General features: G+C 40.9%; 2 protein-coding genes and 1 pseudogene across 2 annotated transcripts; 2 read left to right on the plus strand and 1 right to left on the minus strand.

The window, feature by feature from the left end:
- Positions 1-180: 180 nt before the first annotated feature.
- On the minus strand, positions 181-27,758 carry LOC141440530 (nucleolar complex protein 4 homolog; annotated as a pseudogene).
- LOC141437753 (uncharacterized) lies at positions 7,983-12,029 on the plus strand. The gene is made up of 3 exons (XM_074101282.1): positions 7,983-8,202; positions 10,091-10,274; positions 11,573-12,029. The coding sequence occupies exons 1-3, from the start codon at positions 8,071-8,073 to the stop codon at positions 11,905-11,907; spliced, it is 651 nt and encodes a 216-aa protein (XP_073957383.1). The 5' UTR covers positions 7,983-8,070; the 3' UTR covers positions 11,908-12,029.
- On the plus strand, positions 14,835-20,682 carry LOC141438037 (uncharacterized). The gene is made up of 5 exons (XM_074101681.1): positions 14,835-15,074; positions 17,147-17,300; positions 17,921-18,009; positions 20,193-20,310; positions 20,600-20,682. The coding sequence occupies exons 1-5, from the start codon at positions 14,835-14,837 to the stop codon at positions 20,680-20,682; spliced, it is 684 nt and encodes a 227-aa protein (XP_073957782.1).
- Positions 27,759-27,823: the final 65 nt, after the last annotated feature.

The raw sequence follows: 27,823 nt of genomic DNA on the forward strand, positions 1-27,823 counted from the left end.
CGCTTATGTCTCCCCACCGCGCTAAGCATTAACATATATAACTTCCGTTTTAAAAGTAACGGAACCGGAACCGAAACGGATGTACCAAACGGAAGTTCCGACTTAAAGGAAACGGAACCGGAGCTCCATAACATCCCTGGTTGTGAAGAATATATTTTCTTTCAATGATTTCCAATTTAGGGCCAGACAGCTACGCTACGCTGGCCACTTGCACTCACTGATGTTAGCGCCCTCCCTCTCCCGCAGCATCCGTCTCAGCTCGGGGTGCGCGGCGACCAGGGTCACCACCAAGCCCAACATCGCCAGACAGTCAGCTGGTGCCGCCAGCAGCGCCAGACGGGAGAGGCGCTTCGCGAACGCCGCCACCAAGACCCGGGATGTGCCTGGAATAATATAAACAATAATAGTACATTACTGCAGAGGCCATGAAGTAAGGGACTGATGGACGAGTTTAGGGTAGACGGACAAAACGAGTCCAGCAATCCCTGTTCTGGCCGAGGTTTGTATAGTGCTTTTCTCAAACAATGTGAGGAAATATCGATGGATGGATGGATCCAATGCATCGCATCGCAATATCGCAAATGCTTACAGACTCTAGTGGTGGTTGGCTGTTCGTAATTTTTCCTTTGCCAGTTTAATGTTAGTAAGCAAATTTAAAAAGTTAGAGCAGCGGACAATAATGGATTTTCATACATTCCTGTGTGTAGACGTGTCTGTCAACTTGAAAGTTCGACTTTAGCGACATATACATTTGATAGGAACTTGTTTAAAAATTGATACACCACTTATTTGGCTGATGGTACATGTATTAACAAAAACTTATTTTATAAATTAAAGCTTGAAAATACGTGTTTTTGAACAGACAAAAAAGGAAGCTACCTTTACATGTAACAGAGTAATAAAAGGATGAAATTTAAGATAAAACAGAGAAGGACCTACAGACCAGAGAAGGAGTCATGCTACATAGAGAAAAACTTATACGCGCATTTGGCAAACAGTAAAACTATAAATATTTCAGGATTTATTTCAGGGCCATCGTGTAGAACCCTTTGGCTTAGGTTAGGTTAGTTTTATAAAAATCCTGAAATATTTACAGTTTCAGAAATATTAAACAGTTGCGAAACCACGACGTTTGACGACCAGATGGCCTAGTGGTTAGAGAACCTGACTACGAAGCTTGAGGTCCCGGGTTCGATTCCCGTGTCGGGGCAGATATTTGTATGAAAAATACGAATGTTTGTTCTCGGGTCTTGGGTGTTTACTATGTATTTAAGTATGTATCTATTTATATAATTATATTTATCCGTTGCTTTAGTAACCATAACACAAGCTTTGCTAAGCTTACTTTGGGACTAGGTCAATTGGTGTGAATTGTCCCGTGATATTTATTTTATTTATTTATTTATTTAAATGAAAAGTTGCGAAATGAATCAGGTTGCCAAACGTTAGTTGCGAAACCTTTTCTATCATCATCATCATTATGTCAGCCGAAAGACGTCCACTGCTGGGCATAGGCCTCCCCCAAGGCTCTCCACTCAGACCGGACTTGTGCTTTCCGCATCCACCGTGATCCTGAACCTTTTATAACCCCTATGCCCGAATTTTATACATCGTTGGCACGCCCGCCTTACACGCCGGACATTTTGCTACACACAGCAGCGACCTGTAACCAGACGACGCTGACTCACGTGGAGCTGAGGAAGGTCCCGGTTGTGTGCAGCAGCCTGGAGCTGGCTTTGGCGAGCGCCGCCGGCTCCAGCAGCCCGTACAGGCGGTCGTAGATGCTGGGGTATTCCACGCCGTGACGCGTCACCAGTTCCGCCACCCCGCGGAGCGCGAGCACGCTCAACACGCCACCTGGTGGATATCATTCAAGGATGTTATGCTAAGTATCCGTAACAAAAACTATCGGATAATTTCGGATAGTTTCGGATAGGTTTTTGCAATTGCAGTCGATTATATCAAATGAAGGTAAATCCAAACAACATTTTATTTTTGTAAAGAATGGATGGTTTTGAGACAGGATCGCTTTAAATCAAAAAAATCATCGCATACCATAAAAATAATGCCGTAAAAATATTTAACGCTATTATAACATTTTTTCAATAATCTCCCAAATGGTTAGAGTGGACTATTCTGAGTTTGAAGTTAAGCGACTCAATTGTTGTATCATCCATTGATATGAAACTTTACCATTTACTGTCTAATGTCAAAACGTCTGTACAGTACAATGGGTACTGAAGCACAGAGAGAGCACGATAAATACAACTTTTCCGTTAAAATACGATTAAAAACCATTAATAATTCATACATAAGTCCGAATTTGTACCTAACACTTTTTAGTAACCTTTTTGTATTTCCTTTTTGTACAATAAAGAGTATAAACAAACGAACACCTGTAGCACAATCCGCAATCCACCCCACATTAACCCCTCGCTCCGCTCAGCTGCGCAACCCACACTCACCGCAGTCCAGGCTGTCCCACAGCAAGTCAGTGGTCAACTGAGGCCGCGCCAGCAGCGGCAACAACTCGTCAACGAGCAGCCGCAGCGCGCGCCGATGCGTCCTCTCGCAGCTCCTCAGCGGCCACTGGCACGCCGCGTCCCAGCACTTGTTCACTGAACGCTTACATTCCTCCGGGTTGAACAGCACGCCCACTTTGCCTGAGGATAGGGTTTCCATCATCGTCTAGCCCAGAGGTTCCCAAAGTGGCCGAGAGTCCACGTTGGCGTGAACAAAAATTGGATATTTTGGGAATACAGCAGCATAGCCTACCAATCCCTACAAGCTATATTTAATACAAAAAACAGCAATAGATGGCACTACTATTAACATTTGTAAATTATAAAATGTGAATAAGCCGAATTAAGTAGAAATATTGAGATTAAAATAAAGACAAGCATATTTTATAAACACAACTTTACATCAACCTTAATTCAACTCCTTAATTTGAAGATAAGAAACACCATAAAAATAGGTTACATGTATAGGCTACATGTGGCTACATTTCAGCTATGAGGCTTTCGTAGTGTTTTGCAATTGTGACGCTAGATGGCGAATAACCGGAATGCGCTTGCTGGGCTTGCCCCGCGCTTGCACACATTCGTCGAAACTATTTGAGAGAAACATGCCATTCTCTTCTAACGACGTAAATAAGACAGAGACATCATGCGTATCTCTAGTCGTCTAGGCTCAGTTGGTGAGCTTGTTGGTTGTTGTCAGTGTACCGTATCCTTAGTGTCTCACTAGATGGCAATACGTATCGTGTTATTTGTGTTCTCACTGGTGCCATCTATTGGAAAATCGAAGGAAAGAAAAATAGCCAGTTGAATAGCCAGTATTAGGGTGATACCATTTGCTTGTACTAGGTGGTGTCTCTGTTATATTATCTACTTTGTGACAGTAGTAACGTAGCAGTAGGGGGTCTAACTAACGCAAAGCAATAAAACTTTTAAAGGGGTCTATGAGAAAAAAAAGTTTGGGAACCTCTAGTCTAGCCGAAACACGTCCGATGCTAACGCTGCGTTCCCACCAGAGATGTGCAAGAAATGTTGGTCATGAACCAATAGAAACGCTTCATTTACCTTTCTTGGCTCCGCTGTGATGTTTCCACTAGAGCTGTGCTGTGCGAGGAATAGGTAAATGAAGTGTCTCTATTTCTCCATGGCAAGCATATACCTCGCAAGGCATCAGACAGACAGACACACATAGCGGTCAAACTTATAACATCCCTCTTTTTGCGTCGGCGGTTACAAATGAAATCAACTTTTTAGGGACCCTTTAGACTTCAACTTTGTTGTTTATAATATCAAAATATTAAATAGCTATGATAAATGGAAGACCGAATGAACAACTTTTACACTGAATTGTATGTCTTCGTTTAATCAAAAATCATAATGTTTATTCTTAAGTAGGCCGCAAAGAGCTCTTTTACATGTCAGTCTTTTTTTACTAGAAATGCATGCTTAAATGCATGCTTGCTTGCACTCTTTTTTTCACATTTGAGACTATGCTTGCCTGATTTTCTGTTTGCATGCTTGCTTGCATGCTTGCTTGCATGCTTGCTTACATGCTCACTTGCATGCTTTTTGCATTGCATTTTTTTACTGGAAAGACCATCATTGCCAAGAAGAATGCGCTGCATCTGATCAGTGTGCGTGTCTACAACACAAGGGAAGTGACGTGCTCTGTACGCCACAGAAAAACCAGCGACAAGTCAACTTGATTTTTCATGCAATGGCAGAAGGATTAAGCTCGTTGAATGTTGGTCATGCACCCCATTGGCTGTCACGACTGGATGACTCTGGCGGTGAAGAGATTAAACACGAGATTCCATTCAAACTCACCGTTTTTTTCACAGTAGTACAGGTCGTCGCCGTGACGCTTGTTCCTGGGGCGAGGCTCGGTCGGCACGCCCGCCGCCATCAGCGCCTCGAACAGCTCCAAATAGTTCTGCATGTACACCCGGCTGGCGGACCTGCAGACAACCGCTGTGATAAGCTCTTGGATTTCAAGCCACGGCTCGCACTGGGGGGCTACTACGAAATTCGAAGTTCGTATCGTACCGTCCCCCTCACTCTCGTATTAAATAAAATAAGCGAGAGCGGGACGGCAAGATAAGAAGTTCGAATTTTGCACGTCGTAGTTTGAGCCTGGTTCGACGATGATATTTCAGAATCCATACTAATATTATAAATGCGAATGTGTGTGTTTGTATGCTTGTGTGTCTGTATGTTTGTCCGTCTTTCACGTCGAAGCGGAGCGACGGATCGACGTGATTTTTGGCATAGAGGTAGTTTATAGGCCAGAGAGTAACATAGGCTACTTTTCATCACGGAAAAATGCACAGTTCCCGAGGGAACAGCGCGCGATAACCGAATTCCACGCGGGCCATGCCGAAAACTTAACCGTGATAGTTCTCCTTGTAAGTTTAATATACTTACTACGATCCTGAATTTTTTCAATTTTTTTTACCCACTGGTTTAGATTTTAGAGGGGGGGCGTCCGATTTTAAAATTGCATATTTTGTATTTTTAAATTTGCACTTTAAAGTTGAATATTTTGCAAACAGATCACTGAATCGAAAAATCGTCTTAGCAACCCCCTAATGGTTTTAAAAGACCTATCCAACAACACCCCATACTACAAGGTTGGATGAGAAAAAAAAAACACCCCCACTTTACGTCTATGGGAGGTACTCTCAAAAAAATTTTTTTATTTTCTTATTGTACCATTTTGTCGGCATAGTTTACAAATATATTCGTGCAAAATTACAGCTTTCTAGCATTGCCGCGGATGGACGGAAAGACAGACATGGCAAAACTAGAAGGGTTCCGTTTTTGCCATTTTGGCTACGGAACCCTAAAAAAGCGACATGTAAAATAAACGATTCGATTTATATTATGCTATGTCGCTCGTCATACATAGCTAGACCATTATGTTATGCACACTACCCACTTTATTACATCACTATGTGTTACAAGTAGGTACTTAACACAATAACATTTTTAACACAGTAGATTCGCTATTGGAAGTAAGGGATCGCCAATGCGGTTGAATTTCCAAACATTTATAATACGCCTTAGATATATATCAACGTCTTCTTGAGGATAAGAATAATGTTTTATTTACCAGCTAATAGAATAGATCAGGGTTTCTCAAAGTGGGGTACGCGAACCCCTAGGGGTTCGCTATTCGACGGTAGGGGGTTCGCGACAAGGTTTACGTGATGGTGGCTGCAAGACTGGCAAGATGATTAAGATTGGTTTTTGGAGCCTTTTGTATTTTTTAACTCCAAATTTGTTACTTATTTGTTTGTTATTTGTTGTTGTTTGTTTCAGTTTGTATTTTCGTTGGCAAGATGATTCTTACCTATATTTGTTACCTTTTATTGAAATAAATAATATACGTTATATTATCATGATGATTGAAATAAAAATAAACTTAGTATCTCCAACAGACACTTTTATTACTTTCTTTGGGGGGGGGGGAGGTAGGGGTTCGCTGTCGTCTAGAAACTTTAACAGGGGTACGTGGAGTCATAAGTTTGAGAAACCCTGGAATAGATACACGTAGAAACACTGGCTAAATATACATATGCATGCTTATCCAAATAGCCAAAATGGCATTTTGTTGTTCTTTACCTCAAAAGCATAAATTGCTCTCCGAATCGCCTTTCACTTCGAACGTATATTTAATTATGATTGGTTTTTTGGAGTCTTTTTGTATTTTTTATTTCAACTCCAAATTTGTTACTTTTACGGGTATCCCGTGAAACCATATCGAAAATACAAACTGAGACATGGATGCACAGAAAAACCAGAAAAAGAGACCAGCGCTGGGAATCGAACCCAGGTCCTCAGCAATCCGTGCTGCGTGCTGTAACCCCTACACCACCGCTGGACAGGAATGTAGACACGAATTTTTCCTATGCATACATATCTCAGGTTGCTTATTTCTACTACGCTACTTATGCAGCAGCACTAGCGACATCTATGTTCCGCTCTCATCGAGAGACGTCGTACATGCTACCAATGTGCTTAGGAGGTAGTCCATAAAATAATGGGTTTTTAACTACGACAAAAATTTACGCTGGACTATAGAAAACATATAGAAACTTATGATTTTAAACAGTTGTCCAAGGGACGTCACCATGGCAACAAGGTGCAAGAAAAAATTGATCGAACCGCCTGCGCCATTCCGTAGTTTGCATGGCCCGAAACTGTAGGAATACTACTGCTACGACAAAATTAGCGGGAAAGAAGGTTCACGGAACAAAAACGCGTTTAAAACGCAAACGTAAACACCACACTATACACAGTGTTGTTCTTGATTTCCGTTAACTTCGGCTGACGGCTCAGTTCATTGATAGGAACTACCTGGTAATTAACTTTATGGCCAAACTAGCGTTTACCCGCGGCTTCGCACGCCTAAATCATTAGATACAGCAGTTGAATTGAAATTCAGGTATTTTACAAAATTCCCGTGGGAATATCAGGATGAAAAGTAGCCTATGTATTATTCCAGATATACCTTTTTAACGTGAAAGATATAAGCTACTCACAAACTTTCAAATTTAAAATATTAATAGGAAAGGTAAGCCAAATAAGGCGAAACCAGTTTTTTCTTACGTCTCCACAAATGATTAAATCATAAAATTTTCAAACTTAATTAGTGACATTGACGTCACACATATATAAAAGAGACAAAAACTCACTTTTTAACCTTTTTTTGCTAAATTGTGTGAATTAAAAAATCTTTAGTTACTAGTTACGGACCTTAAAAAAACCTTACAAATTAAGAACCTTTACACTGTTTTATTAAATAGTAGAGTTCGGAAACTAGTATCTTGGAGAGCTCAACGTCATTTGATCTGTTGAATGTTATTATTTTATTTATTTATTCATTTATACGGGACGCCAATAGGGCACATTATTGCATTAAAATATTGCATTAAAAAAACTAATCACTTGTATTTGTTCCGCATGGGCCCCAATTATAGGCGAACACGTCATTTTCAACAATTTGTCATTTAACTACAATATGGAAATACAAAACATATAATTTAAACTTAGTCCATTATTATTTTTTAGAAACTTGTATGGAGAATTATGTGCAAACATTACATTATCCGACAGTCGTCGACTTAAACAATAACATTAAGCCAAACTTATTATTATTTCAATCAGAACGCAGACACAGATACTAGAATTTTGTTTTTGAAAGATAAGACACTGTCATGAAACATGTCTAAGGTCACGCTGGAATTAATGTTCTCTAGAGTTAACGGAAATCAAAGAAAACACCGTGTATAGTGGCAAACTGGTCATTCTAGGAACACAATGTGGGAAGGCATTACGTATCGAATTCAACCAGAGTTTCTTCGCTGGCGTGAGAAAATCGAAACAAAAGAGTACAACAATCGCAAGACCACAATATAAGGGCGACACAGCACCGTGAGAATCAGTCACAATGTCGTCAAGACGAATAGCTATCCTAACTGTATGCGCTGCCTCAAGCTTAGTTAGCGACGCTTTTAAATTCATAGACAAGCAGGTGTTATTCCATAAAATGTGCGACGAATTGGCAGACGATCCGGATTTTAATATTGATAGTAGTGTTGACCTCTGGGTACAAGACTTCACTTGGAATTCTCGTGAGACGCCGTATGATCTACTTGCATTTAGAAAGGTGACACCTAAAGTAAGCTGGCGTTTCTAACGTTATTGTTTTTTTTAGTTGTGGTCTAAGATCCGAACTTGAAAAGATCTTCACCGGTCTGATAAAATAATGAAACCTATTTTATAATAAATTTAGTATATTAGAAAATATATTAGATATGGATTTGTAAAATGATAAAAGAAATGATTTTTAACATATTATTGTCGCATCTTCGAGATAATAAGAAAATTTTATATTGACTTATAGTATAAAACCTACAGAATATGTAGACGTTGGATTTGCTATTGTTCACTTGGACGATATGATGCCAGTTACTTTCACTAGATTAGATAATAGAACAAATTGTATATCAACGTAAGCGCTGCTTTATTGTAAACACGTTGATGTAGGGTTGTCTGCATTAAATGAAAATTAATTAAAAATATTGAAAAAAACCAATAGCCTGTTCAGGATTTTTTTAGCAAAGCCATTTCTAATATATTTTCAAATATACTAAATCCTACTAATATTATTAATGTGAAAGTTTGTGAGTGAGTTTGTGAGTGAGTTTGTATGTTTGTTACTTCTTTACGCTGAAACGGCTGAACGGATTTGAATGAAATTTGGCAAAAAGTTAGTTTATATACTTTTATCCCGATATTCCCACGGGATTGGGATAAAATCTCGAAATCACAACCGCTGGGTTAAGAGTCATGAAATTTGGCATGGTTTTTTTAATTGAACGTCAATGAAAACCACGATGTAATTTTAGGGAATTCTCACGAGAATTTAATAAAATCCCGGAAATTCAATTCAACTGCTGTATCTAATGACTTACGCGTGCGAAGCCGCGAGTTTATTATAAAATACATTTCATTCTTAATACATATACTTAAACATACATTCTATCAGACCGGTGAAGATCTTTTGAAGTTCGGATCTCCTACTAAGTATTCGGGTTGTGTCGCCTTAGGCTGCGTTTCCAACAGAAGTGCTGTGCGAGGATGTGTAAATGAAGCGTATCTATTGGTTATTAAAAACACATTCCTCGCACATTATTGGTGGAAACGCTTCTTAAAGGCGCGGCCACATGCAAATCGCTCGACGCTCGTTTCCAGCGTCAAATATGGTCACGTGACATATAGCGATAAAGCTGAAAATGTTGAGCTTTATCGCTGGAAAAAAAAACTCTTCAATTTCGGCAAAAACACTATATTTTTTTTATGTGTACCACTGCCACGACTGCTACTGAATGAGATTAAGAAATCAGCTCCCAAGACCAAGAACATTCGTGCAAGCAGCCATTTTGATGCTGCTGCTCGACGCGGCGACTAGACGCTACTTTTTTCGAGTAGCAGCTAATTGACAAGATTTAATTTTTTTAATACCTGTAAATTACTACAGGAATCGAAAGAGTTTTGCCTCCTGAACATGGGAAAATATTTATTATAATTGATTTCTACATATTTAAAAAAAATACATAAAAATGAAAAAAATATGTCTGAATTTGCCAATACTACTTTTTCACTAGAAAAAGGAGCTGTCATCATTTCATCAACGTCTCTATATGCAACGTCTACGTCAGATCAGCGTTTTTCTCTTTCCAAACAGAATACAGAGAACGAATCAAATTATAGTCTTACCCCCTTATTCATAAAACTTAACAAGCCTATGTTAACTAACAAATGCTTTGTCCCTTTCTAACAAATACAAATGTCGAAGTGACAGATAAGGACAAACGAATTTTAGCGGCATTTTAACTAAAATAGGTTTGATTGTCGTTTATGAATAAGGGGGCTAGAAATATGAAATCTTGTCAATTCAAAATCCCACTCTAAATGGGGTCACGTGATCAGATAGCGCTGCAAACGATACCGACGAGCGACTGGATGCGGCCGCACCTTGATGGTCGTGTGCGTTCGTCCCGCAGGAAATCGCAAGGTTCAAGAAGGAAATGGGAAAGCTAGTGATAACCGAGCCACCGTGGGATGCAGCCCAGCTCATAATGATAGACCAACAAGGATCCCGGACGGAGCGCCAGACTTTGCTGATCCCGATGGGGAGCACACCGGGCCGGTTCATAGGCGTGCAGAACATGCGCGCCGCATTTCCCCGTAATATACTATTTCACACCTCTCCTTCAGAAATAGTTATTTGTGTCACAAGGGAGCAAAATGATGTATTTACGGCGAGGGCGTACATTGAATCCAGAATGTAGCGAAGAATTCTACAATAGAATCCTGAGCGTAATGAGGGATTCAAGTGTTAACGCCCAAGATGAAAATAATTTGGCTCCCGAGTGGCTCATACAACTTTTCACACCGAGCATTAAGAAACATGAAAAAAAAAACTAAATATTATTAAAGAACAACCAGCATAGAAAATGGCGTGGCCATACCAATATCAAGTTTAAAAAATGGCATTTGCAATAAAACACTAAGAAAAGCCTTGAACAGAAAAGTTGCACTTTGCTCCCTCTCCTCTCGAGAGGGAGCAAAGTGCAACTTTTCTGTTCAGGGCTTTTCTAAGTGTTTTATTGCAAATGCCATTTTTTGAAGTTGATAATTGTAAAGCTACGCTATTTTTATGAATACTTAGATATTTTTTTTACAAGTTTCTTAATGCTCGTTGTGAAAAGTTGTATGAGCCACTCGGGAGCATAATTATTTTCATCTTGGCCGTTAACACTTGAATCCCTCACTACACTCAGGATTCTACTTTAGAATCCTTCGCTGGATTCAATGTACGCCCTCGCCGTAAATACAACATTTTGCTCCCTTGTGACACAAATAACTATTTTCATCACACTTGCTCGTCAATGATGTTATTCCATGCCTTTATAACCAAAGGACAATGGCCTCAATTGTTCCCACGGGGTTTACGTATAGTTTTTCCCCCCAAGGGAGTTATGACTTTAGTTTTAAAAAGTAGGTACGTCATTTCTGACTAGAGGTGTCAGCCAACGGTTTTATTTACATCTTTAAAACTTAGCTATAACTCAATTTTACACACCATTAAAAATTTTCCCCGCATGAAACTTCGTTACATGAAACGTTTTCGTTATATTTTCGCCACATGAAACTTCGTTATTTTTGTATTTAAAATTTATATCAAATTGTTTTGCAATAATTTTAGTAAATATTTTTATAGCATGTTGGAATTAGCTAATTAATTATCTATGGTAGACGACTCGAAAAAGTGTCAATCAGGGGTGCTACCACGCAATTCGAAAATAGAAGTTCGTATCGTTTTGCTGACGATAATATTATTTAATACGAGACTGAGAGGGACGGTACGATACGAACTTCATCAAAAATCTCCATAAATTGCGTTACGTATTACTCGAACGCCCCCTAGGCCCTAATGCGGAAGCACCATAATACTTGACCGACCCTCATTGCGTCTCTTGCAGTCGAGCACATCAGGCGGAAGAGCATCCAACTCGTCCGTTTCCAAATGCTGATGGTGGGTAAAGGGAGGTTCGTGGTGATCATGGAATGCGACACAGGGGAGACGTCGCTGCTGCACCGGGACACCCTTAAAGAAGTACCCGCAGAACTAGTTTACTCAGCGGCGGCGATGGTGCCGTTTCCCGTGCGATACTCCCACCTGTACACAGGAATTAAGATTCCTGAGACTATGAAGGAAGCCATGTTTGAACCATTGTTCTTGGCAAACCATGAGAGTTTTAGGCCGTCTTATGCGGATAACGCTCCACAGATCGGAAACTTTTTCTTCAAATTATAATGAATTAAGCAGAAAAGAATGGTTTTGCAACATACCCAACTGTTGTTTATACATATATCAATTTGTGCATAGATGTCAATCTTATTAATTACTTTTAACATAATCAGGCAACAGGGTACTGTTTTGTACTCTTGGAACAATGTTTTATTAAAAATGTTAATAAAATAACATGCATATTAATTAAAATACTACTTTACTACCATCAATGGTGTAATGGTGTATCGGTTCCTCTTGTTTACGCATATTTTTTACGTCATAATTCTATTTTGTTAACCCCCGACGAAAAAAGAGGGGTGTTATAAGTTTGACCGCTATGTGTGTCTGTGTCTGTCTGTGGCACCGTAGCTCCTAAACGGATGAACCGATTTGAATGCGTTTTTTTTATTTGAAAGCAGGTTTTCCAGCGATGGATCTTAGACATGTTTTATAAAAATCGGTTCGGCCGTTTCAAGATCATCAGCTCTTTTATTCGCGGCGGTAGGAATCTTAGACGCATAATGGGTATTTACTTCACTTTAAAACATATTTGGGACCTAAAATTTGAAACACCCACGTATGCTATATAACTATGCAAGATTATGGAATTCTCGGCCTGATGCTGCAGCCACGATATCCAGAACAACGGTATACACTCTTGATAAAACCATAGCAGATATATCGTGTTTGGATTCGTTTCGATCAGTATTTGATTCAGCATACAATGCAATGGTGGCAACAGGATGAGCTGATGCTGCAGCCAGGATATCCAGCACACTAACACACTTTATAAAAAATAATAGCACATATATATGCTGTGTTTGGATTCGTTTCGATCAGTAACTGATTCTACATACAATACAGTGGTGGCAAAACGACGAGCTGATGCTGCATCCATGATATCCAGCACACCAGTATACTCTTGAAAAAATAATAGCAGACAGGTCGTGTTTGATTCCTTTTGATCAGTGTTTGATTCTACATACAATGCAATGGTGGCAACACGATGAGTTGATGCTGCAGCCAGGATATCCAGCACACTAGTACGCTTTATAAAAAATAATAGCACATATGTCGTGTTTGGATTCGTTTTGATCAGTAATTGATTCTAAATACAATGCAGTGGTGGCAACACGACGATCTGATGCTGCAGCCAGGATATCCGGCACACTAGTACAAGAATTCAAAATTATACTTCAACTAGCCAAAGAAACAGAAATAGCAAAATTAGATATTGTCTATTGTTCGAATGCTACAAATCGAATCCCACAACAAGGTCACTACCCTTTAATTGCTTAATGACATGTGTCACCGTATCCATCCTATCCTATCCGAAAAGTACTATAAAGAAGTGTTTACACTTTGTTTTTACTAATCACTTAACACCTGCACTTCTCACCTGTACTTGCTACCTAAAGTGTAAACAAACCTTAAAACAAAGACACCTCATGTTTACCAATTTTTCGAGAACAGAAGGCACTAAACATCCTAAAATTTGGAATTCCTTCAGATGTTTTTAAACATCATTCATCGGGGGAACAACACTCTTCATTTCGCTACTGACACAAGAAGTTGCGACCGTAATTGGCAAGTTTTGGAAGAAGGTCCGTCATTAGAGAAGTCAGTAATATAAGAAAAAGTTGAATAATTTATTGAATCAGGCGTTACTTTGCGGAGGTTTATATCAATGAACTGAAACAAATAAAGTGTGTACACGGTAAAATCTGGCTTAGTGTTACTTTGCAATGAATGCCAATTTTTAAGCAGCGCTTATTTTAAGTAATTAGAGGTTATGTATATATTTCTTAACCTAGACATTTTACTTTATAACCAACTAGCTTTTACCCGCGGCTTCGTACGCGTAAACTATTCGGTCTGGTAGTTACAATTGAAATCTTCGGGATTTTACAAAATTACCCTGGAAATTTCAAAAAATTATATCGTAGTCTTCATTGAGGTTGTGTTGTGATGTGAATAACTGTACAAAATTCAAGACTAAACCCAGTGCTGAAATTTCAAAATTTTTCCCTATCCAAATTCAAATTTAAATCATTTATTCAGTAAATAGGCCGCAATGGCCTCATTTTAAAAACTACCAGCGCTTTCGGAAAGACCATCATTGCCAAGAAGAATGCGACGCAAGAAACTTGGCAGAATGTATTTTTTTTCAAAATAAAATATTTACAAATAAAATACTTAAAACTACAGTACAATTAAAGAAAAAATTTAAAAAATAATAATAATACAGGGATGTATGGGGTCCCTTAGTTAAAAAACTATCCCGTGGGAATATCGGGATAAAAAGTAGCATATGTGTTATTCCAGACGTCCAGCTACACATACCAAATTTCATGACTCTAAGCCCAGCGGTATATTCCATTACATAACGAGATTTTATCCCCTATCCCGTGGGAATATCGGGATAAAAAGTAGCCTATGTGTTATTCCAGAGGTCCAACTACCTACATAACAAATTTCATGACTCTAAGCCCAGCGGTTGTTATTTCGAGATTTTATCCCTATCCCGTGGGAATATCGGGATAAAAAGTAGCTTATGTGTTTATTCCAGAGGTCCATTGCAGCTATCTACATACGAACGAAAGCGCAATGGACTTATTTTGTAATGTCATAACCGCCAATCGCGCGCACTCGAAATAACACGTTAATTTTCTTGACATAAGGTTGCATGTTGCAAGCAACGAAAATTGAAATGTTCTTAAGTACATTATCTGTTTTTGATTTGCGTTAGTAGACGCACCCACTTGTAACTTAGCGATGGGACATTTTTGCGACTTGAATTTCTAGGTGACAGTGTATCTAGGGTATTCTAAATCGATGGCATAGAGTTATACTTTTCGATACAAAGAATATAATTTTGCCGGACACGTTGCTTTTACGGTCATGGTGTGACACGGTGTAATGGGCCTTTTATTGCCATCCAGCTAACTATCATGGCTTTAACGCTGTCAATGCACATGGTGATCTTAATTCTCAAAATTGTGATGATCGCGGGTGTTAAAAAGCCGGCCGGGCCCCATCTCGAGCCCGAGGATAAGACGTCCTGTGAAGAGTTCAGCCGTTACGCGAGATTCAACCCTTACACCGTGCTGGACGAGACGTGGATGGTGTTTTATTTCTGGGCCCCGCAAACGCCCACGCTGCGGGTGGACTTCACTTTGCCACGGAAAAGCGTAAGTCTTAAGCCCAATTTACACCGCGAGCGGAGCGGACTCAGTTTAACACATCCGGCCCCAGTGACACAACGTCTGTGCCTTTTTAATTCTCTAACTCCTATGCCAGTGACACGTATTTATGACTGCTGTGGGATATACGCTACGTAAGAGCTTAGTGGACCGCATTCGGCTCCGGCAACGTTCCGTTCTGCCAGCCTTTAGGAAGAGTAAGAACTAAAGTCACAGACGTTGTGTCACTGGCACCGGAATGTATTACGTTTGTGACACGTATACGTGTCACTGGCATAGAAGTGACTGCTGTGTGATACGCGTAGGCATAGCGTAAGGGCTTAGTGGATCGTCGCCGGGGCCGAACGTGTTAACGCACGACGATCGGCTGCATGAATACTTACACCGAACTTCTATGAAGATGGTCGGTGTAAGTTAAACTAGTCATTAATGAGTCCGCTTCATTCGCGGTGGAAACCGTGCTTTAGTACCCCAAGGCTTTAAAACTTTTGAATGTAGACCGCGGATCGGCAAGCGCAGCGTAACAGTGGGACGGATGACCTGGTTAAAGCCGCGGTTCACGGTGGATGCAGGCCGCTGCCAACCGAAGCAACTGGAGGTCTGTGGGGGAGGCCTATGTCTAACAAACACGATCTCTCATTTTGTCGCTTGTCGTATCTAAAAGGACGGCACAGGCATGACTCACGCGGGGCGCCTAGATAGCTAAGGCCGGCCCGGCTACCTAAGACAGCTGGTGCTATATCTAACAAACAATATCTGTATTATGTCGCTGTCGTATCTAAAAGGGCGCCAAAGGCATGACTCGCCCGGGGCGCCTAGATGCTAAGGCCGCCCGGCTACCTAAGACAGCTGGTGCCTATATCTAACAAACAAGATCTGTATTATGTCGCTTGTCGTATCTAAAAGGGCGCCAAAGGCATGACTCGCCCGGGGCGCCTAGATAGCTAAGGCCAGCCCGGCTACCTAAGACAGCTGGTGCCTGTATCAAACAAACAAAATACGTATAATGTCGCTGGTCGTATCTAAAAGGGCGCCAAAGGCATGACTCGCCCGGGGCGCCTAGATAGCTAAGGCCAGCCCGGCTACCTAAGACAGCTGGTGCCTATATCTAACAAACAAGATCTGTATTATGTCGCTTTCGTATCTAAAAGGGCGCCAAAGGCATGACTCGCGCGGGGCGCCTAGATAGCTAAGGCCGGCCCGGCTACCTAAGACAGCTGGTGACTATATCTAACAAACAATATCTGTAATTATGTCGCTTGTCGTATCTAAAAGGGCGCCAAAGGCATGACTCGCGCGGGGTGCCTAGATGGCTAAGGCCAGCCCGGCTACCTAAGACAGCTGGTGACTATATCTAACAAACAAGATCTGTTATTATGTCGCTTGACGTATCTAAAAGGGCGCCAAAGGCATGACTCGCGGGGCGCCTAGATAGCTAAGGCCAGCCGGCTACCTAAGACAGCTGGTGCCTATATCTAACAAACAAGATCTGTATTATGTCGCTTGACGTATCTAAAAGGGCGCCAAAGGCATGACTCGCCCGGGGTGCCTAGATGGCTAAGGCCGGCCCGGCTACCTAAGACAGCTGGTGCCTATATCAAACAAACAAAATCTGTATTATGTCGCTTGTCGTATCTAAAAGGGCGCCAAAGGCATGACTCGCCCGGGGTGCCTAGATGGCTAAGGCCGGCCCGGCTACCTAAGACAGCTGGTGCCTATATCTAACAAACAAGATATGTATTATGTCGCTTGTCGTATCTAAAAGGGCGCCAAAGGCATGACTCGCCCGGGGTGCCTAGATGCTAAGGCCGGCCCGGCTACCTAAGACAGCTAATGACTATATCTAACAAACAAGATCTGTAATTATGTCGCTTGTCGTATCTAAAAGGGCGCCAAAGGCATGACTCGCCCGGGGTGCCTAGATGGCTAAGGCCGGCCCGGCTACCTAAGACAGCTAATGCCTATATCTAACAAACAAGATATGTATTATGTCGCTTGTCGTATCTAAAGGCCGCTAAAGGCTTGACTCGCCCGGGGCGCTAAGACTACAAGTGTTCTAGGACTACAAGTTGCTGCACGATTATTTGGACGAGCACGTGAGCACGCCGGTCAACTGGACCGCCCGGCACGTGCTCATACGGGAGTCGGGTCAGATGAGTCTGCTGGTGGAGAACGGAGACCGCGGCCAGTATCTGATGTACGTGCCGTTGCAAGGTAAGCCGCACGGAATTAGCTTCTACGGGTTCCTTAGCCCGTACATTCGAGTGACGGAACCCTTATGGCAAGGTTTCTTAAAGTGGACTCCAGCGGGCCCTTAGGCCACGGTTCTTATCTTTTTTGGCTTGCGACATCTCACTATCTCACTAATATTATAAATGTGAAAGTTTGTAAGTCTGTTTGTTTATTTTTTGTTACTTCATCACGTCTAAGCCACTGAACCAATTAAGATGAAATCGGATAAACAGATAGTTTAGTCCCAGATAGGAGAAGGATATAGTAGTATCCCGGAAAATTGCATAGTTCCGCGGGATAGCGATAAACGAATTCTGCGCGGAGGAAGTCGCGGGTAACGGCTAGTAAATTATAAATATATTTGAAGCCGACCCTAAAAACAATGCTAAAATTGACGACTAATCATATATTAATTAATTAATTTAATTTTACATTATTATTTTTTTCGTGAGGTTTGCGTTTTTTAATATTTATTAATAGAAACGCAAACCTCACGAGAATGTGACTCGCTCATGTCCTGTATTTTGATATCAATCAACTATTGGCTTTATTTTGACGAGGCATTGCGACAGATGGCGCTGTAAGCCAGTTCCCGTTTCCAGGTGTTCCTGAAGGCAAGAAGCTGGATCCAGTGGACGTGAGGTTCAAGCAGACCGGAGACAACGAGGTGCTGGGCATGATGCTGTGTGAGGTATGCCCATTTCCGTCCCACACAGCAACAGGGCGTATTCTGTTTTATGTCTCTACACATTACATCGTATCATGCCATGACCGTAACAGGATCGTATCAGACCGGGTGTCGAACATAATATCAAACGCATACATGACCCGCAACGGCGACGGTTGGTTACGAAACGTGCTTGCGGACATCTCATACTTTTCAATACAACGAATATATTTTATCTGACACGCTTCTATTACGGTCATGAAGATACGGTGTATACGTAGAAACCTTAAGGATGCGTTCCCACCAGAGATGTGCGAGAATGTGTTACGAGGAACGTGTTTTTCATTAAACAATAGAAACGCTTCATTCGCCTATCCTCGCACAGCACATCTCTGGTGGAAACAGCTGAGCGGAAAGAGGCGAGGTAAATGAAGCGTTTTTATTGTCGTTGTTGTTGTCGTCCTATGGTACTCCAGTGGTACAAAGGGCCTTCGTGAGACGTCGCCATCAGCTCCTGTCCTGCGCCGTTTGTCCCGCGTCTCCCCAACTCAGCCCGGCCGCCCGCAGCTCGGCGTCCACGGTGCGCTGCCACGTGTGCGCCGGCTCCCATGCGGCCTCCACGTGAACGCGACCTTGGCTGTATTGTCCTCTGGTCTTCGGAGGGTGTGCCCTGTCCACTTCCATTTCCGTTGTGCGATCTCTCGCTTTATCGGAATTTGGTGGCATCGCTTCCATAGATCCTCGTTGCTGATAGTGTTCGGCCAAAATATGCGCAGGATAGACCTCAGGCATTTGTTGACGAACACTTGTAGCTTGCTCGTCAGAACCTTTGTCTCCTTCCAAGTCTCGCAGCCGAAGAGCAAAACAGACTTCACTATGGAATCGAAGAGGGAAACCTTGATCCGCCGAGTGAGCACGTTCGAATCCCACACAGTTTTTAGCTGGGCAAAGGCACCTTTCGCCTTCTTGATCCTCGCGTCGACATCGTCATTGGAGCCACCGCTGTTGGTCACGGTTGGTTTTTGGTTGGTTGGTTGGGTTTTTATTGGTTAATGTATAATGAAAAACACATTACTCGCAACACATCCTCGTACATCTGTGGTAGCAACGGAGCCTTAAAGTGAATGAATGAAATTATAGGTTTATGACTTTAGGATAAATTAGTTTTAATTCTATTTTACTTTTGTTTTTGTAATGACTTTTTTTTTACACAAAAACAGGCATGCGTTTACCACAATCACGCCAGGCGATAAGCGAAGATGTTTTATATATATATTGAGGGGGTAAACGAGCATGAGGGTCACCTGATGGTAAGCAATCACCGCCGCCCATGGACACCTGACTAAGATGGAGCAAACATGCCCAATAAATGCCCAAAAAGGAGGGTGGGCTAATCGGCCTAATGACCAATAAGGACAAGCGATATGTCACTGGATAGCTTATACTAAGTTCTAATGCTTTTACTATCCCAATTTTTGGGTGAAAAAAGTTACCGCTGCATAAAAGTAGGTTACAGGTGGTAGGACCTTGTGCAAGGTCCGCCCGAATACTTGCACTGTTGTGTTTCGGCGTGCAGAGTAAGACAGCCGGTGAAATTACTGGCACTTGAGGTATACCATCTTAGGCCTCTAGGTTGGCAACGCATCTGCAATACCCCTGGTGTTGCAGATGTTTATGGGAGGTGGTGATCTCTTACCATCAGGAGACCTACTTGCTAGTTTGCCAACCAGTCGAATAAAAAAAAAAGGTTTTTTCGATACTAAGTAAGTTCCTGTATGTTGATGATTTTGTATAATGATTTTGTTTAATATGCGTTTTCATATTTTTTTACACAGTGATTCGAGATTGCCCGCCGTACAAAAAGTTGTAGAATATAAAAAAAACCTTTTATATTCTAAAAATATATAATATTTTTTATATCTTAAAAAAATCTTGTCGTTATTGGTTCCTACGCCAGAGTCTATACAAATCTGGCCATCCTCCTTTGGGATTTATTGTAAATATTGTGTGCTAAAAATATTTTTAGGAATGAATGAAATTAATGAATAGAATTCTACTGTTTAAAAGTATAATTTGAAATTAGTGTCTAAGCGAAGTTTCGGTTCGGTTTTCGGCCAAAACACAGAACCTTTCGGCTCCGCTAAACCTTACACTTAAAAGTTGATAAAAACATCACGCGATCAATAGACTACCTGAACTTATTCCAGAGCCAGGAAGTGTACGCGATGGCACGAATAAGCAAGGTACCTCGTAAGGCCCACCTGCAGGACGCGGCCGCACGGCTCAACTACCGCTGTCGCGGCGGAAAGTCCTACCTATACGCAGGTCAGTGCGAACTAAGCCCAACACACACAGAAGACAGACAGACGGACAAACATGGCGAAACCATAAAAGTTCCTAGTTAACTACGGAACCCTAAAACAATTAAACTACAGCAAGGGCCTAGTGTCTGTGGCCCTTAAGGCGACTTTACTCCAAAAAAACTGTTACCGAGGTACTTAAATCTAGTCTCTCTCAACGGGTCGCCTACTAAAATTAGGCTTGTGTTACATGAACATGAACTAAGTACTAAAAACTTAGTGTCACCCAGATTTACTACTTAATTTTTGCGCAGGTCACAACTGGATGCCCATCCCTGAACAAGACGAGAGGACCTTCTGGTCCCCGCTGCGACAGACCCGCTACATGGTGGACTAGCTCGCTATCTCGGTAGCAACTCGATGTTGACGACCGCGACCTACTACCGCGACCGGCGACCGCGACCGACGAACGCGATCGGGTCGCGCGACCCACTCAGTATGAATTCATATGAAGCACGGACAGACGCAAAACCGCGTCGCGCTAGTAACAAGGAATGGTGACGTGTCCGGCTCAGATTTAATTAATTTTGATATATGTTAGAGAGTAATCTAAAATAATAGACACAAAAACTCTCTACAGAAGCTAGAGGGTTCAGTCACTATTCAGTATATTGGAAGACAATTTATCCCAATAGGCAGTAAAAATAAAACATGTACAGTCGAGTTCATAAACTTGTGAGCAAACATTTGATCAAAAATATCTGAACACGCTTCTTACGCCGTTAAGAAAAGAATCGTGTTCAGAAATTTTTGCTAACAACTTTATGAACTCGACTGTACGTGTCTGTTATATTATACTCTCTAACATTAAAATAAATCAAATCTGAGCTGGGCACTTGCATTCCATTCCATGGGAGTATGAATTAATATGAAAAGTTGACGGTTGCAAACGACCGCGTCGCGCGACTAAGTCCCTATACTAAGTGTGAGTCGCGGTCGTGTCACGGACGGCAACATAGTAAGACCTTCACAAGATCGACTGATAAAGAATATGATTTAGATCAAACTTGATTTAGTTAATAAATGCTCATGGATTCTATAGAACTTAGAAACTATAAAAATAAAGTCTTTGCAAAAGCAACAACCTAATAATTTATTTTCCTAACATACTTAATCAAGTTTAGGCCAGACAATTTAGATTATTTCCGCAGCAAACAATATAAGAGGGGGGAACCAGCACGCGTGTCACCTAATGGGAAGCCATCACAGCCGCCCATATGGAGAACTCGCCGAAACTGACAACGAAACCGAATGTTGTGTAACCCTTTATAGGTAGGGTCGCCATAACTTCTAGGAACCAATACGGGACGGTTTCTCATTCGATGCCCAAAACTCGTAAACAACATATGCAACGCCGATGTAGCCTTAGTTCTGGCAGTAATTTACTTAGTAGCAATTTATGAGTCTGGATAGATCAGTGCATTTAATTCGGTAGTACAATCCAACGGATTAAAAGATTATTAATGGCGTATAACTTTATATGCTGTGGTCAACTAAGCGACTAAAACTTCCTTCCCTGAATGTTTCTTTATCATAAAAGTAAAATGTTCCTATCCGCATTTCACCACCGCCGGTCGGGCGGGCCGCCCGCCGGCTCCATTTTGTCGAAATACGGTGGTCAATTACGGTGACAGTCCCATATATACGGGAGGTATGTCAACCCTATTTATAGGGCAAGAGCCAAAATTGGTCGCTTGTGCGATCATAAGACGTTGTCCATAATATCGTAATCCATAAGACAAAAAATTATTAGTGTTCAACTACTTAAGGGCTCACTCGCTTAAGGGCGTACTGGCTTGACAGTTTATCGTAAAATATATAGCAGATGTTTATGGGTGGTGTGATCTTTTACCATCAGGAGACCCACTTGCTCGTTTGCCATCAGTGGAATAAAAAAAAAAAAAAAAAAAAAAATCTTAAATGAGGCAGTGTTGTGCGTTCTGTTTTGTATATGTGTGGTGTAATAGTTAATTATGTGGCTGGTGCATAATGAGAGGCATAAGGCGAGTTTCATAATAAGATCACACGAGTGTTTTAATGCCTAATTATGTATAGCCGCATACATAACTTTATCTACATGCATATCATAAGTTTTCTATAATATGTTCAGATATAGCCTGTATTTTTAAGTTAGTGTTACTGATAACTAGTTTGAAGTACCTACCAAAGCTTAAATAAAACAGATAATAAAAAACTAAAGTTTTATTTATAATAATAATTATTATCTACATGCATGTCATAAGTTTTCTACAATATGTACAGATATGCATTGTTAAAAAAAGTATTACCGATACTTTAATGTAAACATTAAGATGCACCCGCAGATACCAGGTTTCTTAATAAAGGCCATTTGATAGTCGTTTCTGAACATATAATAGGGAAGTTATGATATGCATGTAGATAAATGTATATATGTATTTTACTTGTAGTTTATTTGATATGTATAAGTTTATTAACTTTATTAGTATGTATTAGTGTCTACCCATATATGTATGTATGTATTTATGTATGTACTTATATGTATTTATAATGCATTGTTTGAGTTAATTTAAAATTTCGGTTCTTTTATCTTTTCATTGTACTCGCAGTGACTCTTGTGTCTGATATCCTGTCAATCGTTCAAAGGTTAACTGGAAGAGATCCCTTTAAGGGATAATTTCGCCTTTGTACATCTTATTATCCTGTGTTCTGTCATTTTCATGTGTTTTTATGTACAATAAAGAGTTTTACAATACAATACAATACTTACGTCTCGGCCAGAGCAGCGAGGGCCCGCAGTCCCATCTGTTGAAAGTCGCGATGCCGGCTGAGCTGGCGGAAACGTCGGATCAGGGCCGTCGTCGACGCCTCCGCGTCCAATAGCGCCGCGATTATGCTCTGAAACAGCACCACTCTGCATATCGCATTTGAAACTATCATTAACAGCTATACATATAGGCTGTTCGCGGGCAGTTAAAAAAGATCTTGGTTATTATCTATATTTATACCAATATTATGCAGGTGGTAGGACCTTGTGCAAGGTCCGCCCGGATTGCTACCACTATCTTACTCGCTAATCCTGCCGTGAAGCAGCAGTGCTTGCATTGTTGTTTCGGCGTGGAGAGTAAGACAGCCGGTGAAATTACTGGCACTTGAGGTATCCCATCTTAGGCCTCTAGGTTGGCAACGCATCTGCAATCCCCCTGGTGTTGCGAGTGCCTATGGGCAGTGGTGATCTCTTACCATCAGGAGACCCACTTGCTCGTTTGCCATCCAGTCGAATAAAAAAAAATATTATGAAGAGGAAAGATTTTTGTAATGAATAAACTCAAAAACTACTGGACCGATTCAAAAAATTCATTCACCGTTAGAATGCTACATTATCCCAAAGTGACAGCGGCTACCTTAACAACGAGCAAACATTAGGGTTCCGTACTAAAACTCCAATAATGTAACTCAAGGCGTATTTTTTTTTTAAAATACAAACTGAAATATAGATGCACAGAAAAAACAGAAAAATAAGACCATCACTGGGAATCGAACCCAGGTCCTCGGTAATCCGTACCGCGTGCTATACCGCTACACCACTGATGGTCAACGGTACCGACACGAATTTCCCTATGCACCTCATATCTCAGCTTGTTTTTGTTTCTTAGTCACTTAAGCAGCGACGCTAGCGACATCTATGCCGTAGCCCTCATCGAGAAACTTTTTCGGCATTCCATTGGAACTAACCGCTCACCCGGACAAGAGATATCGTTACTAAGCAATCAAATTAAGATTGGTTTTTTGGAATCTTTTTGTATTTTTTATTTCAATTCCAAATTTTTACTTTTACGGTCATCCCGTAAAACCTAAATTGAAAATACAAACTGAAATATAGATGCACAGAAAAAACAGAAAAATAAGACCATCACTGGGAATCGAACCCAGGTCCTCGGTAATCCGTACCGCGGACCGACCGCGCGTCCGTTTTACGGGATGACCGTAAAAGTAAAAATTTGGAATTGAAATAAAAAATACAAAAGATTCCAAAAAACCAATCGTATTTTTTTTTGCCACAAAATATCTTTTATCGCATGGACTGCGGAAACTATTGATGATAGAACAAAAAAATGTTCTACGATATTAAAGAATATATCAATATCTATGAAAAACTTTGCGATACCATATTTCTAACCATTGTTATTCTAGTTATGTAACTATAAATACTTTTTTACGTTTTAAAAACTAAACCAAACCGACCAAAATCAGACCGTGTTATCCATACTTTTGCATTAATCATTATCCAAATAAACCATTTCATATTCAAGACTTTTAGATTACTTTTTGAATTGTTCAAATCGGACATTCCATTCAAAATATATTACTAATAATTTAAAAACGCGTATAGTTTTAAGGCCGTAAGGCGGAGTGCAAGCCGTGGTGGCCGAGTGGTTTGACCTATGGCCTCTCAAGCAGAGGATCGTGGGTTCAAACCCCGGCTCGCACCTCTGAGTTTTTCGGAATTAATGTGCGAAATTACATTTGAAATTTACCACGAGCTTTACGGTGAAGGAAAACATCGTGAGGAAACCTGCACCAACCTGCGAAGCAATTCAATGGTGTGTGTGAAGTTCCCAATCCGCACTGGGCCCGCGTGGGAACTACGGCCCAAGCCCTCTCATTATGAGAGGAGGCCTGTGCCCAGCAGTGGGACGTATATAGGCTGGGATTATTTTATTTTTTATAGTTTTTAGGAAATGGTGCTGAAAAATGTGTGTCAAGTGTACATGGTTAGACTTATTTTTTTTTAATGTGACCGTTTGAAGCGGGGGCGGGGCGCTTATTCATATATTTTTTTAATAATCTAATTGATGAACGAAATAGATTAATATTTTTGATACTCAATAAACTACTCTGAGGCAGCAAATAACAGTAGCATAAAAATGAACATTCGCAAAGAAAGTTTTTTTTTTTATTATGTGGCAATGGTGGGTTGAGCTGGACTACTTAAAGGACTGCCCCTTGCAGTGGACAGAGAGCAGTGGAAGTATCGGGGGTGGCCTTTGCTCAGCAGTGGAACAGAATAGACTTACAATAATGATAAAAAAATATTTATGTATGTCTTCAAGTACGGTCACAAGCATTAATTTGAGACCTTTCTCTTAAAAAAATCAATTGTCGTACAAAATGACAGATATTCGACCTTAAGCGGGCCCCAAAATAACGATTGTGACCGTACAACTCGCAGTTAGTGTGTACAAGCTTTACCGTACTTGCATCACAGAGGTCACATAACCAAGTATCAACTGCCTAAGATAGTAGAATCACTAAGTATCAAGTATAGCAGAGGGAATGTACGCTATGGCATCAAATAATAAAGCACACACACAAATAAATAACTGCAATAAGAACATTATGGCTAAGTAAAGTACCATCGCAAAGCTGGATTGTTGACCCACTCACCAATGTTAATAATTAAGCAGATTAATACTCGTGGTAAATATTGTCATTAATAAACCCAAGCATTCATCATCATCATCATCACTGCTGGACAAAGGCCTCCCCCTTAGAACGCCACAATGAACGACAACTCGCCACTTGCATCCACCGGTTTCCCGCTACTCTCACGATGTCGTCAGTCCACCTGGTGGGGGCCGCCAACGCTTGGTCTTCCGGTTCGTGGTCGCCACTCGAGGACTTTTCTCCCCCAACGGTTATCTGTTCTTCGAGCGATGTGGCCTGCCCATTACCCAAGCCAAGCATTACACGGCCAAATTACGAACGAAAAAGATAAAAATTACAAACAACGCTAGTGGCTCAGCAATCCCTGTCCATGTTCATGACTGTACATAAATCTAATCGCAATAATATTTAAACGCATATCATTGGTATCTACATACATTGGCATTAAAGCCGGTACCAATTTTTTTTTTAAATTACCATAATTGCAATTTGCTTCATTCATAAGCCACAATACAATACAATACATTGACTCTTTATTGTACACCAGAAATGGTACATGATACAGAAAACAAACACAGAAAGAAAACTACAAGGTAAACAATAGGCGGCCTTATTCCTTAAGAGCAATCTCTTCCAGGCAACCTTTTTAAGCCACAATAAAAAACAAAACAATAATATTGAATCAGGCATTACTTTGATACTATATCTAACAAATCAGCATTCCTGAAGGTCTCTCTTTGAATTCATCATATATTTTAGGAATGTGCAGATGATTAACCCACAGCATCCCAATCACGGTGATGGGGCTGCCATCATTACCATAGGACGACAACACACATTCACTCACATTCCTCCCTTTTCTCTTCCGCAACACAGATCCAAAAAAACATATCAACATAACTAGATACACATATAATGTGGGTTCCGGCTTTAGTAAGTTCAGCAAAGCTCAGAATTATTGATTTGCTTGCACCCAGATCCCGCAAAGACCTTTAAAACAGAAAAAGCATTGTCTACCCAATAAGAGCGAAAATCAATGCCTCAATAGGCAGCAGCCGATCCAAGACAAACCTTGCCTTTTTGCTCTTATTGCGTGGATCCCGCATTGATAGATAGATGTGGGGAGAACCTAATATTAGTAATCTAAAATCTTTGGTAGTTACCTCCAAGCGTTCAGTGGGGAAGACTACAGCCCGGTTGGACCTGAGGGGTTCCGTCCCTCCTCCCTGAGCAGCTCGCAGGCTGTTTCCAGGGCCTGGATTCTGCTGTCCAGGTCTCCGCGCTTCATACAGCTCACAACAGCTTTGAGAGCCAGCTCATAGTTGTCGCGGAGCCATTTGGCGTAAACAGTTGCGGGAGTGTCTTCTGTGGACAGATGAATTGTTTGAGATTGAGTCAGGCACTAGCCACAGCAATGAGGGCTTCTGAACGGTGTCAGTATTATTTTTTTTTTTCGAGGCTTAACACTCACTTGAAGGTTTTGCGGGGTCAATGACTTCTACCATGTCCCGTCGATGCAGTAGTTCAGTAAACACAGTCTGCACCGTCAAAAGCACGGGGGTATAATAGTCTGATTCACACTGCAATATATAAGAAATTAGTTAGACAATAATAGCATAACCTTCAAAACCCATGTGTTCAATGGTTAGTATAACCCACCTTGAACAACTCCAATATCTCTACTAGTTTGTTGGCGTTCTTCCTCGTAGCTAGGAATTCATCGGCTTTACGTTTGAGCTCTTGTCCTGTCATGCCTGGCATATCCTTTAGCATGGTCTTTCGTTTCTTGGCTTTGAAAGCATCGTCAGACGATGTGACGGTGTTGTCGCTTGTACGTTTTTGAGGCATATTTGTTCTTCAACTTACTTAGGTACTTTATTACTACAAGGATATTATTGTTATTTTATTTTTCCTCTTTACTCATGGAAACACAAAATCTTGACAAAATCACATCGAGCAAAAAAAAACAATATCGTCCTTCAGAAGGACTCCTTCTGTCAAAAGTCTGACTGACACTGACATTGTTTTTTTTTTAGTTCACATTTTTATAG

This window comes from Choristoneura fumiferana, chromosome Z, assembly GCF_025370935.1.
Source record: "Choristoneura fumiferana chromosome Z, NRCan_CFum_1, whole genome shotgun sequence".
In the NCBI taxonomy this organism is placed as follows: domain Eukaryota; kingdom Metazoa; phylum Arthropoda; class Insecta; order Lepidoptera; family Tortricidae; genus Choristoneura; species Choristoneura fumiferana.